This window comes from Phocoena phocoena, chromosome 9 (assembly GCF_963924675.1).
Source record: "Phocoena phocoena chromosome 9, mPhoPho1.1, whole genome shotgun sequence".
Lineage (NCBI taxonomy): Eukaryota > Metazoa > Chordata > Mammalia > Artiodactyla > Phocoenidae > Phocoena > Phocoena phocoena.
The window spans coordinates 105974102-105992223 of record NC_089227.1 but is presented as its reverse complement, the minus strand read 5'-3'; the positions used below and the strand labels follow the sequence as shown (position 1 = coordinate 105992223).

General features: G+C 54.9%; 1 protein-coding gene across 2 annotated transcripts in view; it reads left to right on the top strand.

The window, feature by feature from the left end:
- The window catches only part of VIPR2 (vasoactive intestinal peptide receptor 2), a 68271-nt gene extending 53671 nt beyond the window's left edge, over nt 1-14600 (top strand). The window contains exons 6-13 of one of the 2 annotated variants that reach the window (XM_065883450.1): nt 2645-2786; nt 7321-7471; nt 8120-8180; nt 9114-9183; nt 9744-9835; nt 12787-12916; nt 12999-13040; nt 14325-14600. In XM_065883450.1, the coding sequence (XP_065739522.1) occupies nt 2645-2786; nt 7321-7471; nt 8120-8180; nt 9114-9183; nt 9744-9835; nt 12787-12916; nt 12999-13040; nt 14325-14501 (865 nt within the window). In that variant the 3' untranslated portion in view covers nt 14502-14600. The remainder of the gene's footprint in view (nt 1-2644; nt 2787-7320; nt 7472-8119; nt 8181-9113; nt 9184-9743; nt 9836-12786; nt 12917-12998; nt 13041-14324) is intronic. The other variant, XM_065883451.1, reaches the window with a different exon arrangement.
- The last annotated feature ends 3522 nt before the right edge of the window (nt 14601-18122 follow it).

Sequence of the window (18122 nt, the reverse complement as noted above, 5' to 3'; positions counted from 1 at the left end):
TCCCAGTCAACTCAAGACTTCACAGCATTTTATAAGTACCACAAGGCATGATTACGGTTGTTGTCTGGAAGTCAGTGTTTATTTACAGTAGCCTGTCTGTCTGTCCTGGTGCTCTTCATTCCTCCTTCAATTTTCATGTTTCCATCCAGGATCATTTTCCTCCTGCCTGAAGATCTCCTTTTAGTGTTTCCTTCAGCACAGGCCTCCCAGGAGTGAATTCTCATGATTTTTGATTTTTGATTGCCTGAGATCATCTTAATTTTGCATTTTTTTTTTTTTTTTTTTTTTTTTTTTTTGCGATACACGGGCCTCTCACTGCTATGGCCTCTCCCGTTGTGGAGCACAGGCTCCGGACGCGCAGGTTCAGCGGCCATGGCTCACGGGCCCAGCCGCTCCGCGGCCTGTGGGACCTTCCCGGACCAGGGCACGAACCCGCGTCCCCTGCATCGGCAGGCAGACTCCCGACCGCTGCGCCACCAGGGAAGCCCTGCCTTCATTTTTGAGGATATTCTTGATAGTATTCAATTTTTTGTTGGCAGTTGTTTTCTTTCCTCACATTAAAGATGTGCATCATTAGTTCTTTTGAAAAAGTCAGCTGCCAGTCTCACCATTATTCCACTGAAGGATGAGTCTTTCTCTGGGTGCTTTGAAGACTTTTTTCTTTGTCTTTGGTTTTTAGCAGTTATACTATCATGGGCTTTAGTGTGGTTTTCTTTGTAATCCTCCTTCTTGGAGTTAGTGGAATTTCTTTAATCTGTTATTGTATTTTATCAATTTCAAAAATTCTTGGCTAGTATCTCTTCAAATATTGCTTCTACTTTATCCTCTCTCCTCTCCTTCTGAAGCTCCATTTTCAAGTATGTTTAACGTTTTCATCATTTCACATATATTTCCTATTTCTTTATATTTTACATTATTTTGTTTCTCTCTATTTTCGTCTAGACATATTCTACTGATCTATTTTCCAACTTATAATACTCTGATTTACAGTGTCTACTCTAATGTTAGACCCAGCTATTTAATTCTTAATTTCAGGGTTATTTTTTAAGTTTTCAATTTTCCATTTGATTTTTACAATTAATTCCATCCTCTAATAAGGTTCTCCGTATCTTCACCAATTTTCTTGGCTATATTAATCAGAGTAATTTTACAGTCCATGTCTTAAAATGCCAGTTTTAAGTTCTCTGTTCTCTGTTTATTTTTGTTTTTGTTTTTTCCTTTTTAACTGTATTTGATCACTTGGTACTTTAATTTATTGAAATTACATATAATTAAATTGTAGAGACTTTAGATGATCTCTTACTACAGAGAGGATTTAATTTTTCTAGCAAGATGGGCAGACCAGCCTGAGCCAGGCAGGGACTGAGTTGACTTGAGGCTGTATTTCAGGCTCTGTGAAGGCTGTTTTGTCATTATTCCTACGTCATAGCCTTTTAGGGGTTTCAGATGAAGGCCTGGGAATCTTTCTACTCATCCAACACATGAACACCTTAGGAAATGGAAAAAGGAAAGGAAAACCTCAGTAGATAACTGCGTGCTGAATTTTGGGCTCTCTGTGTTTTCCTTTTCTCCAGAATCATTGCTCCTGGAATCTGTTAACTTGAAAGCCCTTAACTTCCTTTGTTGTCCATTCCATCCGTCCAGTGACGATGTTATAAGCTCTGGGCCCCTGTTCTCTAATTGGCTGCTGTGCCCTGAGACATAGGTTAACCAACAGCCCAGGAGACGAGAGAAGGTGGGTGCCCAAAGAGCCTCAGTGCCTCCCTCCTCACCAGCACCCGGTCCTTCGAGTCCTAGCTGCTTCCGCTGCTCTCCAAGTAGATAATTTTTTAAATCACATTGACCCCCTAGTGGGAGGGAAGTCAGATAAGCTTCCCTTCGAAGCCACAGGTGGAAGTCTATTTTAGTATACATTTTTTAATGTTCTTCAAAAATTGTAAACTTTACTTAACCCTAAAGAGTTAATGTTTAACAATGTTGGAAGTGCATCTGTGTGGAACAGCTTGTTTCTCAAAGACTCCAAACAATTAAAAGTCAGAGTTAAAGCAAATATCCAATTAAGTCTTCTCCAAAGCAGAATTTAAGTGTTGTAAAATAACTATAAACAAAATGTTCTGAGCATTTTTTAGAGAAGCAAAATATCACATAAAGTTAAGTTCAGAGACAGGTCCTTTGATGTGGGTCTTGCCGGAAATTTGCTGCAAAGATGGGTGGTCTGCACATCTGTGAAGTGGGGGCATGCCACTGCAGGCTCGACTGAGCAGGGCTTTGCTTTATACTTTTATGCTGAACTCCTGTTTCTAGGACTCTGATCTAAGGCGCTAAGTCAGAAATAAGGGAAAAGGTTTATGCACAAAAATATTTATCATAATGCAAAGCTGTAAACATCTTAAATACATAATACGGAATAGTTAAATAAATGATTAACTTCCATAGAAAAAGAAGGCTTAAGGTTAAAGCCACACAGGCAGCTATGAAAGTGTGCCTCAAAGCAGTGTTATCTATTTCCTCTCCCTTCCCATCCCCCTCCAATTCCCCTCCAATTCCCTTCTGTCCCCATCCATGCCTCCCCCTCTCCCCCATCACCCTCTCCCCACCATTCTACTCCCCTCTGCCCTCCCACCACCGCCTCCCCCCTCCGCAGAAAGCTGCATTGCACCAGGAACTACATCCACCTGAACCTGTTCCTCTCCTTCATCCTGCGGGCCATCTCGGTGTTGGTCAAGGACGACGTTCTGTACTCCAGCTCAGGGACTCTGCACTGCCCCGACCAGCCGTCCTCCTGGGTAAGGCTGTCCCTATGGGCGGGGTCCTCTCATGGGGGGCGGGTGCCTGTGTGAACTCCAGCCCCACCGACCTCCCTCCCCACCGCCCATCGCTTTACTCCATTCCCACTTGGCGTCGGGAAGAAGTCCCAGAGCCGGTGGTCCCCGTCAGGGCGCGGGAGCGGGCCTGAGCTCGGAGCAGGCCCACGGTGGCCAGAGACACAAGGTGGGCACGTGGGCACCGCCCCGTGGGAGGTCACAGCCGGAGTGCTGACCTCAGGCAGAGCCGGCCTCCCAAGAGGCCGCTGCTCTGAAGCAGCAGTGGCAGCTCGAGCCGGATGTTCCTGGCATGGGTGGGCACGCACGACCGCCGTTTTCTCCGCACGTGTCCGGGATTCTGAGCAGTAGATGCTTCCCCTGACTGCTGGGTGGAAATCACCTGCGCGGTGAGTGCGTCCCCGCAGCACCTGCTGGGAGCGCAATGCGTCCGTGACCCACGGGCCCAGCTCTTTGCAGGAGGATGAATCACCTTAACTGTTAGTTTCTGCAGTGCAGGCTTGGCTTGTGGTGGACATCAGTGGGCCTTTAAGGCATAGTTGAGTTTAGTGCGTTTATATTGAGCTCCTCTGAGATCAAGTCCTCCTACCCAGTCTTCCGACACCCAATCGCACCCTCCACCTGGGTTCTACACGTCACCCTAGTCCTGGTCACAGCTCTTCCACACTAGCCGGAATGCTGTTCTCCACCCGCATCCCAAGCGGATGGATTCACGTGCTGGCACCGTTGCTCTGGACTGAGCAGATTTGAGTCAATGTCGTTTTCACATAGTAAAGCCTTTATCACACCGAAGAACTTCAGCTGCTTCTTAGGTCTGCAGGTGCAATAAATATCAACATACGCCTGGGATGATCTTGACCAGGAGGCATGTGGACCGAATATAATAAAGAAATTAGCAACAAGATCCTCCACCTGGCAAGTCCCAGCCGCGGGTGGAAGTGCGGCCCCCGGGCTCTCGTCCCGAGATCGAGCCGCCACTGCACAGCTGGGGGTGCGCCCGCAGGCCTGGAGCAGGGGTGCCTGGCTGTCCTCCCGCTGAGGAGCCTTTGGTCCCGTCTGTGTCTCAAAGCTCTGCTCGAAGCAGCGCTCCGTACTTAGCTCTTCATTAAAGGACGTAGTGACCCTGACGGACCCACAGACAGCAGGCCCTTGACCTGGAGTGGTGCTCTCAGCTTTCTCCTGCTGTGTAGATGGAGGATCTGGCTGAGGGACGGGCAGCAACAGGGACCTGGGTGTCCCTGCCCTGAGTCCCACCTCCCTAGGGGTAAGCTCGGAGGCCCTGAGCTCTGCAGTGAGGCTGAAGCATCTGAACAGGGAGGCACCCGGCCCAAAGCTGAATGCTGACCAGCTGCTTGCTGTCCCGGGTGGATCGGGGGGAAGTGGAGAGCCAGAGACAAGGGCTGGAGGCTGGGCTGGGGGTCTGCACATTGCAGAGGGTCCTGGGCCCACTGAGCTGCCATGTAGGCCCACAGCCCGGGCCAGAATGGCAGAGGGGGCAGGAGAAGGGGAAGTGAGAAGAGCCCATCAACACACACGGGTGCACAAGTGCACACACGCAGAACACATGCACACAGAGGTGCACGGGCACGCAGAAACACACAGGCGTGCGGACGCTCACACAGAGACACAGGTGCACAGACCCAGGCACACACACACACCCTTCAGACTCTGTCCCATCACGAGTCTGGCTCCGTCCCTGGAAAAGCCCTCAGGGGCTTTGCATGGTGCTGGGGGAGCCCATGTCCTCGAGTGTGGAGCAGCTGTGGACACAGGACGAGTGAAACTGCACACGTGGACATCACCACGGCCATCGCCTCTGCCACTCATTGCGCACTGAGGGCTCCAGGCGTGAGACCCACAGAGGCACCAAGGCCCATATCCCCAGCCCAGCAGCTGTCATCTTCACGTGTTTAAACAAAACATCCTGTTGGCTTGCTCTTAGCCAGCACCTACAGATGCTGTAAGTCTCCCCAGCACTCTAGGGAAATGCCATCTGGCCCCGTAGAGCCTGAGAGGACACGTATTTCCAGGTGTGACACCTGATTTTGCCTTTGACAACCCTCGTGGTAGGTGCTGTTTTCTCATCCTTTTCAAGGAGTTGGGCCTCAAAGAAGCCAGTGTCTTTATTGGATCAAAACGTGGACTGGGAGACAGAACCCCTGCCTCCGTCCCCACCTAGGCCAGCCCGCACATGTGTGGGCGCCTCGTTCTCTGCACTTGTTGGTCTGGGTTTGATCTAAACCTGTGGAAACCGTGCTCCAGTCTAGAGAAAATGAGCGCCCAGAGGGCCACCTGAAGCCGACCGTCAGGACCCCCACGGACAGTGGAGATCGGCCCCCTGGACATCTGGCCGTGTGCAGTGACGGAGGCTCTGAGACAGGGGAAGGGGCTGGCTGAGACCCTGCTGGGGTCTGTGCGGGGCGCTGTCCCGGCCGCATGGCCATCGGCCTCTCCACACCAAAGAAGACGAGGTCAGCCGACAGCCCGTCAACCCCCAAAACCTCCTGTCCTCAGAGTGTGTTGATGGTGGATGAGCAACAGGAAAGAAATGCAGACATGGCGTTTTAAACATTTTATCAAGAAAATGGAATTGGAATCATCTTAAACACGCTGTGTCCTCTTTCCTCCTCCAACAGGATATCCTGGAAATCCTCTGAGTCTAGCGGTGTCTCAGGGTCTGCTTTGAATCTACCGTGCAGGTGTGACGTAATCTGCACGACCGTCCCACCAATACCAGGCACACCCTGTTTTTGTATCTTCTGTCCCCACAAGCGTCAGTGTACGTGTATCTCCGTGCACCAGTGCTCTCACCTCGGTCAGGGGGGTCCGGAGAGAGACTGGAGGGACCAAAGGGCACATGTGTTTACATTGCAACAGATAAGCTTCCAGAGGCAGAGATGCCACAGGTGCTACGGGTGCAGGACGTGCCCTCCTGCGCGGCCAGCAGGGCGCACCACAGGTTCCCTCCACCCGTGGGTGTGGAGCTCTTCCCTCCTCGACACCCAGCACGCGCCTCTGTCACGTCCCAACGAGGTCTTGGGTCGCTTCTCCTGTCTCCACAGCAGTGTTGTCACGTGCGTCTTTCCACTTACGGCGGCCCAGCCCCGATGTCCAGTGGGCCGCCTCCACATGCAGACCCCCTCCCCGCCCTCAGCATCAGTAAACCGTAACCACCCTAGAAAGAGACGGAACCACACTCCACTTAGGCAAGAGAGACCTGGTGTGAGGTAAGGGGCTGGAGCATCCTGGAGAGGATGGAGCCGCTGTGAGTCAAAGCGCCTCATGACCCCGGGGAGCCAGCTTGAGAGGCTGCCGTGCATTGCCTGCAACTCTGTCCACCCCATACACGTGTATGAGTGTGTCCACATATATGGAAGTACATCCACCCATCCATCCACATACACATATTAGGGGAGGCGGCTGCAAAGATATAGAAGAAGAATAGAAGTAAAAGTACTGTTCTTTTTTTCAGCTCACTTATATAAGCTTAGTGATTTAAAGCCTCAATTTCATGTTTGCTCATGACGTGGAAATACCTGATAATGTTTACTTATATGAAGGTCTGAGAGATTAAAAATGCATTTACTTTATGTAATACATAATTTTTCCCTTTCAAAACTCCTGGGGAAATAATTTATTTGGTGGGTTTCTCTTGTTTATTCCTTTATTTTTCCATCTCTTGTTAAGAGTGCACAGTGAGGAAGAACAGAGGAGAAAAAGTGGAAGTGAGTGGAGGGTAAGGATGCAGCGAGGAGAGGGGGATGCAGGGAGGAGAGGGGGATGCAGGGAGGAGAGGGGATGCAGGGAGGAGAGGGGATGCAGGGAGGAGAGGGGATGCAGGGAGGAGAGGAGGATGCAGGAGGAGAGGGGGATGCAGGGTGGATGAGGATGCAGGGAGGAGATGGGGATGCAGGGAGGAGGGGGGATGCAGGGAAGAGAGGAGGATGCAGGGAGGAGAGGGGGATGCAGGGAGGAGAGGGGGATGCAGGGAGGAGAGGGGATGCAGGGAGGAGAGGAGGATGCAGGAGGAGAGTGGGATGCAGGGTGGATGAGGATGCAGGGAGGAGATGGGGATGCAGGGAGGAGGGGGGATGCAGGGAAGAGAGGAGGATGCAGGGAGGAGAGGGGGATGCAGGAGGAGAGGGGGATGCAGGGAGGAGGGGGGATGCAGGGAGGAGGGGGGTCGGGAGGAAGGAGAGGGGTGTCAGGAGGAAGGAGAGGGAGGTCAGCCAAGCGTGCCAGGCCCCACGTGGTCACTCTCAAAGTTACATGTCACCCTCAGGGACACTGTGTGCTTCTGCCTGGGCCCCATGCTACCCTCCAGCGAGTTCCAGGGCCTCACCTGAACAGGCACACACCTCCAGGCGGCACCTCTGTGTTGGGTGTCCACGTGCCTCGTGCAGCATGGGCTCGCGTTGGGACCAGGAGCCGGCTGCCTGCCCCGAAAGTCCTCATCCAAACGCAGTGTGCTCTCTCTCACTCTGTCTGTGGCATCCAGGTGGGCTGCAAGCTGAGCCTGGTCTTCTTCCAGTACTGCATCATGGCCAACTTCTACTGGCTCCTGGTGGAGGGGCTGTACCTCCACACCCTCCTGGTGGCCATCTTCTCCCACAGCCGGCACTTTGTGGCCTATCTCCTGATTGGATGGGGTAAGAACTCCCCCCAACAGTCCACTGCCACCCCCAAACCCCCCAGGTTCCTGATTGCTGTCCTCTCTGACCTATAAATGCAGGTGCTTTCAGCTCAGAAAAATGCTGTGCCGCCCCTGTAGGAAGAGCTTTTCTAGAGCCAACAGCTTAGTATTTCTGGGAGCCAGGACCTGATTTAAAACTGCTCTGACTCTCATTCCTGGGGCAAACCCTGATGGTGGGCAAGTCAGAAGGAAGAGGCCTGGGAGGAGAAGAAGCAGGGAGACCATCCATCACGAGGTCCCACTAACGTGCCCATCAGCAGGGCTGTGTGTCAGCTGCGGGACCCCCACCTTCACAGCGAGGGACTCCCCTTCAGGTCTTTGCCAAGTCTGAACACAGCCTCCCCAGCACGTTGACACCGACACCCAGAAACACAGAGATGTGTTTCAGGACCGTGAAGCCTTCAGACACATACTCAGTTATCGTCACTGCTTAGTAAGGCATGAGCACAAGCCTGTATGTATTTATGAAGAGTTTCCACTTGATCTTTTCATCGGAAGGCCCTTGTCCTTGACCATCAGGCTAATGAAAGCTCCCACGTGTGCCCCTGCTGGGCCGGTCCAAGTAACCAGCACGGGGTTGTGGTCACCAGGTGTCTTTCTGCAGGCATCCCCACCGTCTGCACAGGTGCGTGGACTGCGGCCAGGCTTTCACTAGAAGACACAGGGTGAGTGCCATGCCTGTAAAGAGAGATCAAGTAGCACTGAGGTCCTGGCATCACTGGTCTCGGGAAACCAGAGAGAAGCTTCGTATCTGGTCAAAGGCAGCCTTTGGACACGGATGGGGAGGACGTTGAACTGCATGGGGAGGAACACGGGTTGGAGGGCTTGGAGAAGAGCCAAGGGACAGGTGGGGCTGAGCTGGGCCTGGCAGCGGAGCTCAGGTTGGGGTCAACCAGGCAGAGACGGAGCAGCCAGCGCAGCGAGGAGGCCGGGTTGAGAGGCCAGCTGGGGCGCAGCTCTCTGAGGTAGCGCGGCTGGACCAGGGCCCAGAGCACTTCTGCTTCGTGTGCAGTGAGCCAGACCGTGGCCCAGACCCAAGCACCAAGAGCTCCCACCGCCAGCGCTGTGCCCCATGCAGGACCCAGGGTCTACCAGTTGTCCGCTACCAGTAACAAACCACCCAAAGCTGGGGGTTCACGTAGTCCCGGTTGATTTGGTGTGTTTCTGTCCCTGGAACTTGGGGCAGTTCTCCTGGCCTCAGCCTGGCTCACTCACACGCCACAGGCACCTGCAGGGGCAGCCAGGGCCATGGGGGTCTAGGCAACGTACGCTGGGTTCCAAGGACTCCACATCCTGCCGTCAACCAGCTAGGACCCAGGACGAGGGTGGGTCTCTGCCCCTGCTGGGAAGGGGTGTGGGTAACAGAGTGAGCTGGAGGCATTTTACAAGCCGCCCACCCCAGCTTCCTGCTGGAGAGAGCGCGTGGCAGTCAGGCGGGACCACCTAAGGAGCCGCGTGAGTGAGAGGGTTCATGGTGGGGGGCGCTTTGTTTCGCAAGCCCCCGGGGAAAGGGTGAGTCTGCAGTGTGCTTATCCTCCTGTGCTTGGTTTGCAGATGGAATTGGTGGTAACGTGATTTTCCTTCTCTCTTTTCAACAGTTGCTGGGATACCAATGACCACAGTGTTCCCTGGTGGGTTATACGAGCACCAATTTTAATTTCTATTATAGTAAGTCATTTCTGTATTGAAACGTGAGTTGCCTGCCAGGTTGCACCCTTGGGCAGAGAGCGAGCCCACTGTCTGGTAGTAACTATAAAGGGCCCGTTCTACTAGGTCTTCTGAGACAAGTACCCTGAGGCTGAGCTCTTGCATGGTGGGCTTGGCCCACCTTCAGGATGAATTCTCAGTGAAGCGGAGGGCGAGAAAGAGACAGTCCTCCAGGGGAACCTCGGGGTGGGGTGGGGGTCAGGGTCAGGTCCCCCAGGTGTGCAGCCTTAGAGCAGAACTGGATTTCCACCTGCGGATTTCACGTCTCAAAATTAATTTTCTCAACTCAGATGCCGCGCCCTGGGGTCGGAACGTGTGTGATGCTGCAGAGAGACGCTGTCTGGCTCTGACTCAGGGGGGTGGGGCAGGGAAGAGCAGGACTAGGGGGCAGGGCCCTGGTGCTTCTGAAACAGTGGGGCCTGGAGCCCCGTTTAGGGCGGGGCTGAGCCACAACATCCCGGCCACACCACCTCCCTTGCAGGGGACTTCACACACAAACGTGTCGTCTCTTTTTCGTGCAGGTCAATTTCATCCTTTTTGTTAGTATTATACGAATTTTAATGCAGAAGTTGACATCCCCAGATGTCGGCGGCAATGACCAGTCACAGTACAAGTGAGTATTTGTTTAGATCCAGCTCTGAGCCACCCTCACCAACCTCAGGCAGCCTGGAAACTTTGAGTATATATGTGGAGAGCAGAAAAACTGGGGTGCAAGGACCCTGCAAATGACCCCAGCTTTTCTCCTTTAGTTGCAGGAGTGTGCTCTTGGCCACTTTACAGGGACCCCCGGAGATGGACTGTCTTGTCCAAAGGCCAGCGTTGCCATGGCAATTTTTCAAGTCATGTTCCTCTTCTTCATTCCAGCGTGGATGTCCTCTAGATAGCAGCTTATTGAAGTGTTCTGCCTGCTCTCCTGTTTTGTAATCTGACTTTTCTCTCCTTGGCCACACGTTGTATTTTATATTTAGTTCTTTCTTCCGCATCAGACCACAGGGTCCAGGGGACACCTCATGTCGCACCTTGTACTTAATAATAACTCAAGGGCTGTTTGTTGCCTGGATGATAACATGAACATGGCTGTCATCATCTCCCTCATGGGGAAGAGAAGTTAAGTAAATCACTCACCATCATCCAGCTAATTAATAAGGCTCTGAGAACTCTGTAAAGGAACTTGAGGGTCATATAAATTTCTATCAAGAATTTATAAAGAAAAGATAAAGCCCACAACTCGAGTATAAAATAAAGCTAGTTTAGTGTGGAGTGGTTGGTCCAGCTGATAGGAGCCTTGGGTACAGGCAGATTGGGGTTGGAATTGCAGCTGCAGAAGCTGCGTGACCCTGGGTGGGTTACCTGACTGCCCCTGCAGGGTGGGCCCCCCCCTCAGCTGTCTCCTTCCCTCCCCTCCTTTAGACAGCAGGGTGGACCTGGGGAGACAGGTGGCATCCCCTGTGGTCAGCAGCCCAGTGCTGGGTTATGTACCAGCTGGAGGCCTGGGAGAGGTAACTGCACTGCTCTGCCTCGGTTTCCTCACCTGTGAAGTGGAAATAATAATAATACTTGTCACAAGGTTATAAGGACTGATAGAGTTAATATTCAAAAGACATTTAGTGGCTGGCACCAGTAAAGTGTTGCGATAGAGTTTGGTAAACATATACATATAACTGTGCCCTGAGGTGTGACAGTCTCTGCCCAGCCCACATTAGAGGTCAGGCCTTAGAGATAGGATTCCACGTCAGACCACAAAGGATAAAGTGGTTTCAGCCAAACCTTCCAAGTAGCATTTTTACTGCTCAGGTGAGAAGCCGGGCTGGTTCCTGGACTCACCCCATGCCTGCAGCTCAGGCTGCCCTTCAAACTGAACTTTCAGTTTCTGCACGTCTTATTCAGGGCCACGCTGACCTTCCCTTTGGGCTCTTTGGGAGTGTTCCTAAGTGGATCTTAGAGATGGATGCTTTTATTTTGGAAACAAAATAAAGCGGGGATGATAGAATCTGTTCTTCTTCCAGGATAACAAAAAGGCAGAGCACATCTTTTCTGTGTATCTGTCTCGTAACAGTAGTGGCAGATCTCCAGGCACAGGGCCCCAGGGGTCCAGCTTCTAAATCCCTTTTCTAGAGACTAGCACAACAGCAAATTCCAGATGGATCAATAGTGAGAATCCAGGCAGGTTCTCTCTAACATTTAACTAAAGGGCAGCTCCCTGCAGAATCCCAGCCTTCACTCACTGGGCTGGCAGAGACCCGAGGTAGTGAAGGCAGCAAGTGCACCGTGGGTGTTGCAAAGTCAAATGTTCAAAGCTGCACGTGGCGGCAGCCGGGTGGTCAGTGAGGCCTTCCCTGCCCGCCAAGGCCCGGGGCATGCTCACACCTGGTGCAGAGCGGCTGGGATTCAGAGTTTGTGCAGATTGCCCAGTACAGAGGAAATCTTGTTGTAAGTGCCACAGTGCCTCAAAAATACGTAAAGCAAAGGGTGACTTTTTTCCAAGTGTGGGCTGGGGTCCACCAAGCAGAGGAGATGCGGGAGGAGCACGGAGGTGCCTCCCGCCTCAGTTCCCACAGCTCAGAGTTGCCAGGATGAGGCGGGTTGTTGGAGCAGCTGCTGGTTGCTGGGGTCACCCAGGGGCCTAGACATGCACACGTACCACCTGGGGGCCCAGGCCCCTGCATTCCTGACCAGCCCCCCAGTGATCCCAAAGCTCCTGATCCTTAGAACATGCTGGGCTTGCTACACCACATGTGGCCAGGTTGAGTCACCTGGGAAGATGCTGGGCCACCTGCAGAGACCTGATGATTCTCATGTACAGCCGTGAGAGTCAGAAGTGGCTTATAGAAGTGGTCCTCAAAGTGGGGTTCCAGGCAGCAGCCTCAGCATCTCTGGGCACCTGATAGAAGAATTCTCAGGTCTGCGTTTTAACATGACCTCCAGGTCGCTCTGGTGCAGGTGGGGCCTGAGAGCCCTGACTTAAAGAATGTGACCTGTACCTGCTCGGGGGAGTGGGAGGGGCTTCGAAGGTGGGGGATGGGGGAGGATTGAGGTCAGGTATTTTATTTTCAACACCAATGCAGTGAGAAGAAAATCTGCTCTTTGATTAGGGAGGGTAAGAGCTCTTTGATAGGCAGAGAAATTAGATCTGGTCCAGGTTCCCCGATTCCTCAGACTCTGTGCGATCCAGAGCAGGGTCGCCTGCCAGGACCTATAAACAGCCGTCTGTGGGAACACTTTCTGTCACGCTTGTGCTCAGGGGGCCACCCCTGCTGCGTCTGCTCTTTTGATCTGAAAGTAAAACTTGCCCCCATCCTCCAAAGGCTGGGGATGGGTCTCGGCTATTAAAGCCAGTGGCACACGGGGCCGTCAGACCCGCTCAAAGCAATGTCATCCTTGGCAAACTCGTCAGGATTTCTTGGAAGAGCTTTGCTGCTTTATGAGGCAAAGTGGTGGCCTTCATCGCGTTTGCACACTCAGTCCATACGGGGTGGGGTGGTGTCAAAGCTAGGGGGCCCCTGGGCTGGCCAGCAGGCGGCCGTCGGGTCACCTCGGGAGCTCGGGCCCCCCCCTGTGGTGCAGGAGGCTCACCAAGTCCACCCTGCTGCTCATCCCTCTCTTTGGAGTCCACTACATGCTGTTCGCCGTGTTTCCCATCGGCATCTCCTCCAAGTACCAGATACTCTTCGAACTGTGCATCGGATCCTTCCAGGTGCGTGGGAAGGGGCTGGGCGTCCCGGGGAGGGGAGGGTGTGAGTGAGCTCTGACCCACCCCCCTTCTCGCTTGCTTGCAGGGCCTGGTGGTGGCAGTCCTCTACTGCTTTCTGAACAGTGAAGTAAGTCCTTTGACCTCCTCGGGAAGCACAGGTTCTCGGCTTGTGAGGGAGTCCCTGAAACCCCTGGGGAGGGCCCGCCCTGAAACCCCTGGGGAGGGCCCGCCCTGCTGTGGGGGTCAGTGCCGTTGCCCGGCGCCCGCGGCGCTCGGCTCCGTCTTCCCGCACACCTCGACCGCCCCCGCCGACCCGCAGCGTCCCAGAGCCTGTCCGCAGGCGAGCGCCCGGCCAGCCCCGCCCGCCAAGCCCCGCCCCCAGGCGGCCGCGCCCCCGGCCAGCCCCGCCCCCCCAGCCAGCCCACACCCCCGGCGGCCGCGCCCCGCCCGCCCGCCGCTTTGCCTCTGCCGCGACCCGCATATAACCTCGCCTCACCTGGGCGGCGGCTGCCTCTCCAGCGGCTCGCCCGGCGCCTCGCGCGTCTTCCTTGTCGCCCCGCGCGGTCCTCAGGGTCCCCTCCCTCCATCGGTTTCCTCGCCTCTTTCGGGGCTGCCAAGCGGGAGGGCCAGCCAGCATCGGCGGCGGGAGTAGCAGGAAACTCCAGGCCGAGGAAAAGCGCCGGCTCTGCTCTGTAAACGTTTCCCATCCCCAAGCAGCACCTCCGCGCAGAGAGTCCTCAGATAGGGGAGGGGTCAGCCTGGAGACCCTTCCGCGCCCAGAACCCCGGCTCTGGACCGCGGGCGGCGGGGAGGCGGGCAGGGGACGCCTGGCTCCCAGCCGGCCCCGCCCCCTGCGCCGGGGCGTCCCAGGTCCCCCGTCCGGGCCCCACCCCGGCTGTGTCCAGCCCTCTCCGCTCCCCCGGCCGAGCCGGCGTCTGCTGCGTGCTCCGTGCCTCCCTGTCCCGTGTCGTCTGAGCGACTCCTGCACCTCCCTCCCCTCGTTCTTTCCGGACCCCCCTTACACCCCCGCCCCCCGGGAGCCAGGGAGCAGAACCAGGACTGTAGGGCAAAGCGCTGGGGCCCCGGCTTCCACGGGAGGTCTTTTCTGAAAAGGCGAATTAGCCCTCTCGGGTTCTGGGTGTAGCGGCCGCTGCCTCTGGATTGAAGCCTTGGGCTCCGTAGTCCGACCTCCTTTCTCTTGGTCCCTCGTCTGGTCCCGCATCCTTCTCCGCCTCTGCATTCCCAGGCCCGCCTGTCCCCGCCCCGCGCCCATGGATATCACACCCTCCACACCCAGAAAAGGGCCGAAGGGGAAGCGCTCATCCACGGGCATTCGCCCTAGGGGGAAGCTGGGGTCTCGGCTCCAGCTTGCCCACCGCCTGAGCCCCGCCTGCTCTCGCCCCCGCGCCAGGTGCAGAGCGAGCTGGGGAGGATGTGGCGGCCGACTCTGTGCCCCAGCCGGCCCTCCGGCCGGGACTGCAGGCTGCACAGCTTGTCCGGCTCGACGAACGGCTCGGAGGGCACCCTGCAGGTCCCCCGCGGCTCCCGCGCCCTGTCCTTCCTGCAGACAGAGACCTCGGTCGTCTAGAGGTGCCTCCACACCGCAGCTCGAGCCCCCAGCCAGGGGTGCCTGGGGTGAATCAGCTCGGACCCACTGGAGCGCGCTTGGCTTATCCCACCCGTGGAACCGGCTTACCTTGTAACCGCCCGGGGTTTAAACCTAACGATTGTTACACTCCAGCATTTCGGTAGTTTTGTGCTTTATGTTGTTTGGCCGTGCAGACAGACCCATTTTCAAAGAGACCAGGAAAGATCAAGGTGGCAGTAGCCCAGGACTTGGATCCAGCGACTGTGGAAGAAAACGGGGGATTTTCTGATCTCAGTGCCTGTTCTCAGGGGGCACAGGCCTGGGCTGGGATGCTGGCCCTGAGTGACGTGGTCACCCTTCCTCTGCATGACCTACATCGCCGGCCTCAGCCCCCAGGTCCCCCAGGGCAGCCCCTTGTATGCAGGACACACAGGCGCCCGCTGAGGGCTTCCGTGGAACCCTCCCCCAAGCCCAGGTGGGCCCCGCCTGGCACAGTCATGCTCACACCGCCATCGGGGCTCTTCTTTCTGTGCCGCTGCACTCGGTTCTCCAACCCCTTTATGATACTGGTCCCCTTTAACAATGAGGCCACGGAGTCTTCGTTCTGAGGCATCACAGACCTGAGCGCAAGTGCCAGCCATCGGGATGACTGGCTCCAGGGAGCGGGGCCTGGCAGGCAGGGCCAGTGGAGGGGGGGGGAGGCGGGGCGGACGTCCGGGGACGGGGGGTTGGGCGCCGCGAGGCCGTTGCCCTGCGGCGTCCCTCTGGGGTGTGCACCCAGGCCCCCTGTGAGAGGAGCCGGCTCCCCAGCTCAGACGATTTGCTGCAACCAGATCTGCACGACCAACTGAAGAGCCAGCTCCCAGGGTGCCCGGGGCCGTTGGTGGAGCGCGGGAGTCAGATGTGCACCTGGACATCCGTTAGCTGCCGGGAGCCAAGGCCGCAGGCCTGGAACGGGGAGGCCTGGCCTGACTGACAGCAGAGGGGAGAGTGAATATCGCTCACTGTTAGCAGAGGAGGGGGTGACCAAATAAAATGTTGTAAACGTGTGTGGAATGTCCTCAAGCCGCCATGTGTGACCACTTGAGTAAAACCCATTTCGTGTCTGTTCGCTGGGTGACCCTGACCAGCAAATGCTGAGGCCCCAGGATCTCAAACTGAGGACATTCGGAGGAAATCTTCCCGTGTCTAAAGCGGAGCCTGGATGGCGTACAGGGTGGGAAGCGGGGCACGTGGCAGCTTGCGGCCTTTGCAAGCAGCCACCTTCCCCAGGGCACTTACGCCGGCTGCCTGGACGTGCTCCTTGCAGCATCCGGTCAGCGGTGGGGGTGATGCGCGGGGCGCCCGGCAGCTCTGCAAGGGTGGGGGGGGGACACCTGCGGCTCCCAACACACCCACCCCACAGCTCCACAGAACCTGAGAACCTGCTAACTAGGGCCAGGGCTGAGCACATGCGTGCTCGCATATGTGCACGTATGTGTGTGTGCCTTCTGGGAGCTAACCCCTAACTGCATTTGTGCCACAGGCAGATAAAATCTATTTCTAGTAAGCTCCATGTTCAACCAAACTGCTTCATTCCAAGAGGAATACCGCACACTGCTAAAGGTCAAGTTCTCCAGAAGCTGACTTAGAAATGAGCAGACGGACCAGCCTCCTGTGAGTTTCTGAGAGCCCCAGGTGCCAGGTGATGGTACGTTGTGAGCTGTCCACTGGTGGAAAGAGCTTCATGAGAATTTGCTTAAGGTAGGAATGCGTTGCATTTGCAAAGAAGGGAAGTGAATAGGTGATGTCGGGACGGGCAACAAGCACCTTCCTTTCTTAGCAAGAATGGTGTTTTTTCAATGGTGCTTTTTATCAGGTTTTCAGGTTAGAGAAATTATACAGAGGAGTTACCAAACCTCAGATATTATAGGCAGATATTACCCAGAAGGTGAAAAAGCTCTGAATTTCGCCCTCCATCTGGCTCTTACTGCTTGAGAAGTAAACATCAAGAGTGAATCATCTTGTTCCCAATAGTTTCCTCTACGTCTATGCAAACCTCTCCCTCCCGCACTTTCTTCTTTTTCTTCGTGGAAAGTAGGTCATATTGTATAGAAGTTTCTACAACTTGCTTCTTTAGTTAAGACAGGCTGTGTGGATCTTGCCTGTCTGCACACAGATGTGCTTTACTTGTAACAGCTGCGTGATGTTCCATGGCACGGACGCGCTTGGTTTATTCAACACCCCCTGTTGATGAATGTTTGAGCGCTTCTGCATGTGCTGGAGCATCACCACAGAACAATGTCCCAGAAGTGGGAATGGGTTCCGGGCCTGCGCTTTTGGCTCTGGGCGGGTGCGGCCCTGGAAGAGGTGGCCCCAGCGCCGCTCTCACCAAGCTGCGGTAGACACCAGCATCACTGGGGTTCCCATCTCTCTTCGCCCCAATGTGCTGTCTTTAGTCTTGGAGACAGTGAGCGTCTCTTCTTTACAGAAAGCTTTCTTTTTAGTTCTGAGCCTCAGCCTGACCCACGGACGTAGACGTCAGGTAGCCAGGCCCCTGCTTCTCCAGTCAGCTGCCCCACCTGAATGTAGGTCCTGCTGAAAGTTTACAGATTAACTTCCTTATTCGTGGAAACGGGGACAAGACTCCGCAGAGGTCGTGGGCGGTGTGTCATCATCACCTGTTTGCATCGCCGACCACCAGGCCCTGTAAGAGGCCCTGCTTAGCTTGGGGACGTCACAAAGGATTTAGGGCATCGTTTATACTGAAGAGTGTTCTTTGCAAGATGGAGAGAAAAGGGCCTGTCACTTCCATTATCTTCTCTAAAGGTTTAATGAGCAAAGTGGAGCAGGCACAGGCGGTGGGGGCCCCCACTCGTGACAGCAGTCCCACCTCCCCCTGCCCAGGGGCGTCCCGGACTGAGCCCTGGATAGCAGGCCTCAGCGCCAACGATGACCCCAGAGCTGTCACTGGGATCTTGGTTAAAGCTACTTATATTCATTATATTCGACCCCTGACACCGAAGGACCAACAGGGGGAAATAAACTATTGGAATATAATCACAAAATAACGAGGCCAAGTAGCACCAACTTCTCTTCTGGAGATTTAGGACTTTACAAATCCTTATACGCTGAATGCTACAGATAGCAAAGTGTAAGAAGCAGCAAGGGAACTCAACACACCCGAAAAACACAAGCTTTCCTGGTTTCAATCATTATAATCATGAATCTAGAATATGCAAAATCTGTGATTTTCAGTCACAACAAAAATAACTGCAATGCATTCAGGTTTAAAGGCACACAATACACTAAACCCCGTCACGACGTGACTCATCACTCTGCAGACTTCCACATGCACGGGCACATGCGTTCTCCCAAACCTCTCAGCCTGCTGTGAAAACCCACGTACCATCTGTTCTGGGCTCTGTAGGAGCCCCATCTCCGTAAGTTTAGTCCCAGTCTCTGTGCGCGCATGAAACACACTCATGAATGCTGGACTAGGCGTTTCCGGAAGCAGCCCCGGCCGCCTCCCCGGGGCCTTTGGAAAGGGTTTTGGCTGGCTTCCCTCCCCACCCACAACCGAAGAGAGTCCCTCCTTGTCAGACAGGCTTAAGGCTGGGGGATGGAGAAGCTGAAGGAAGA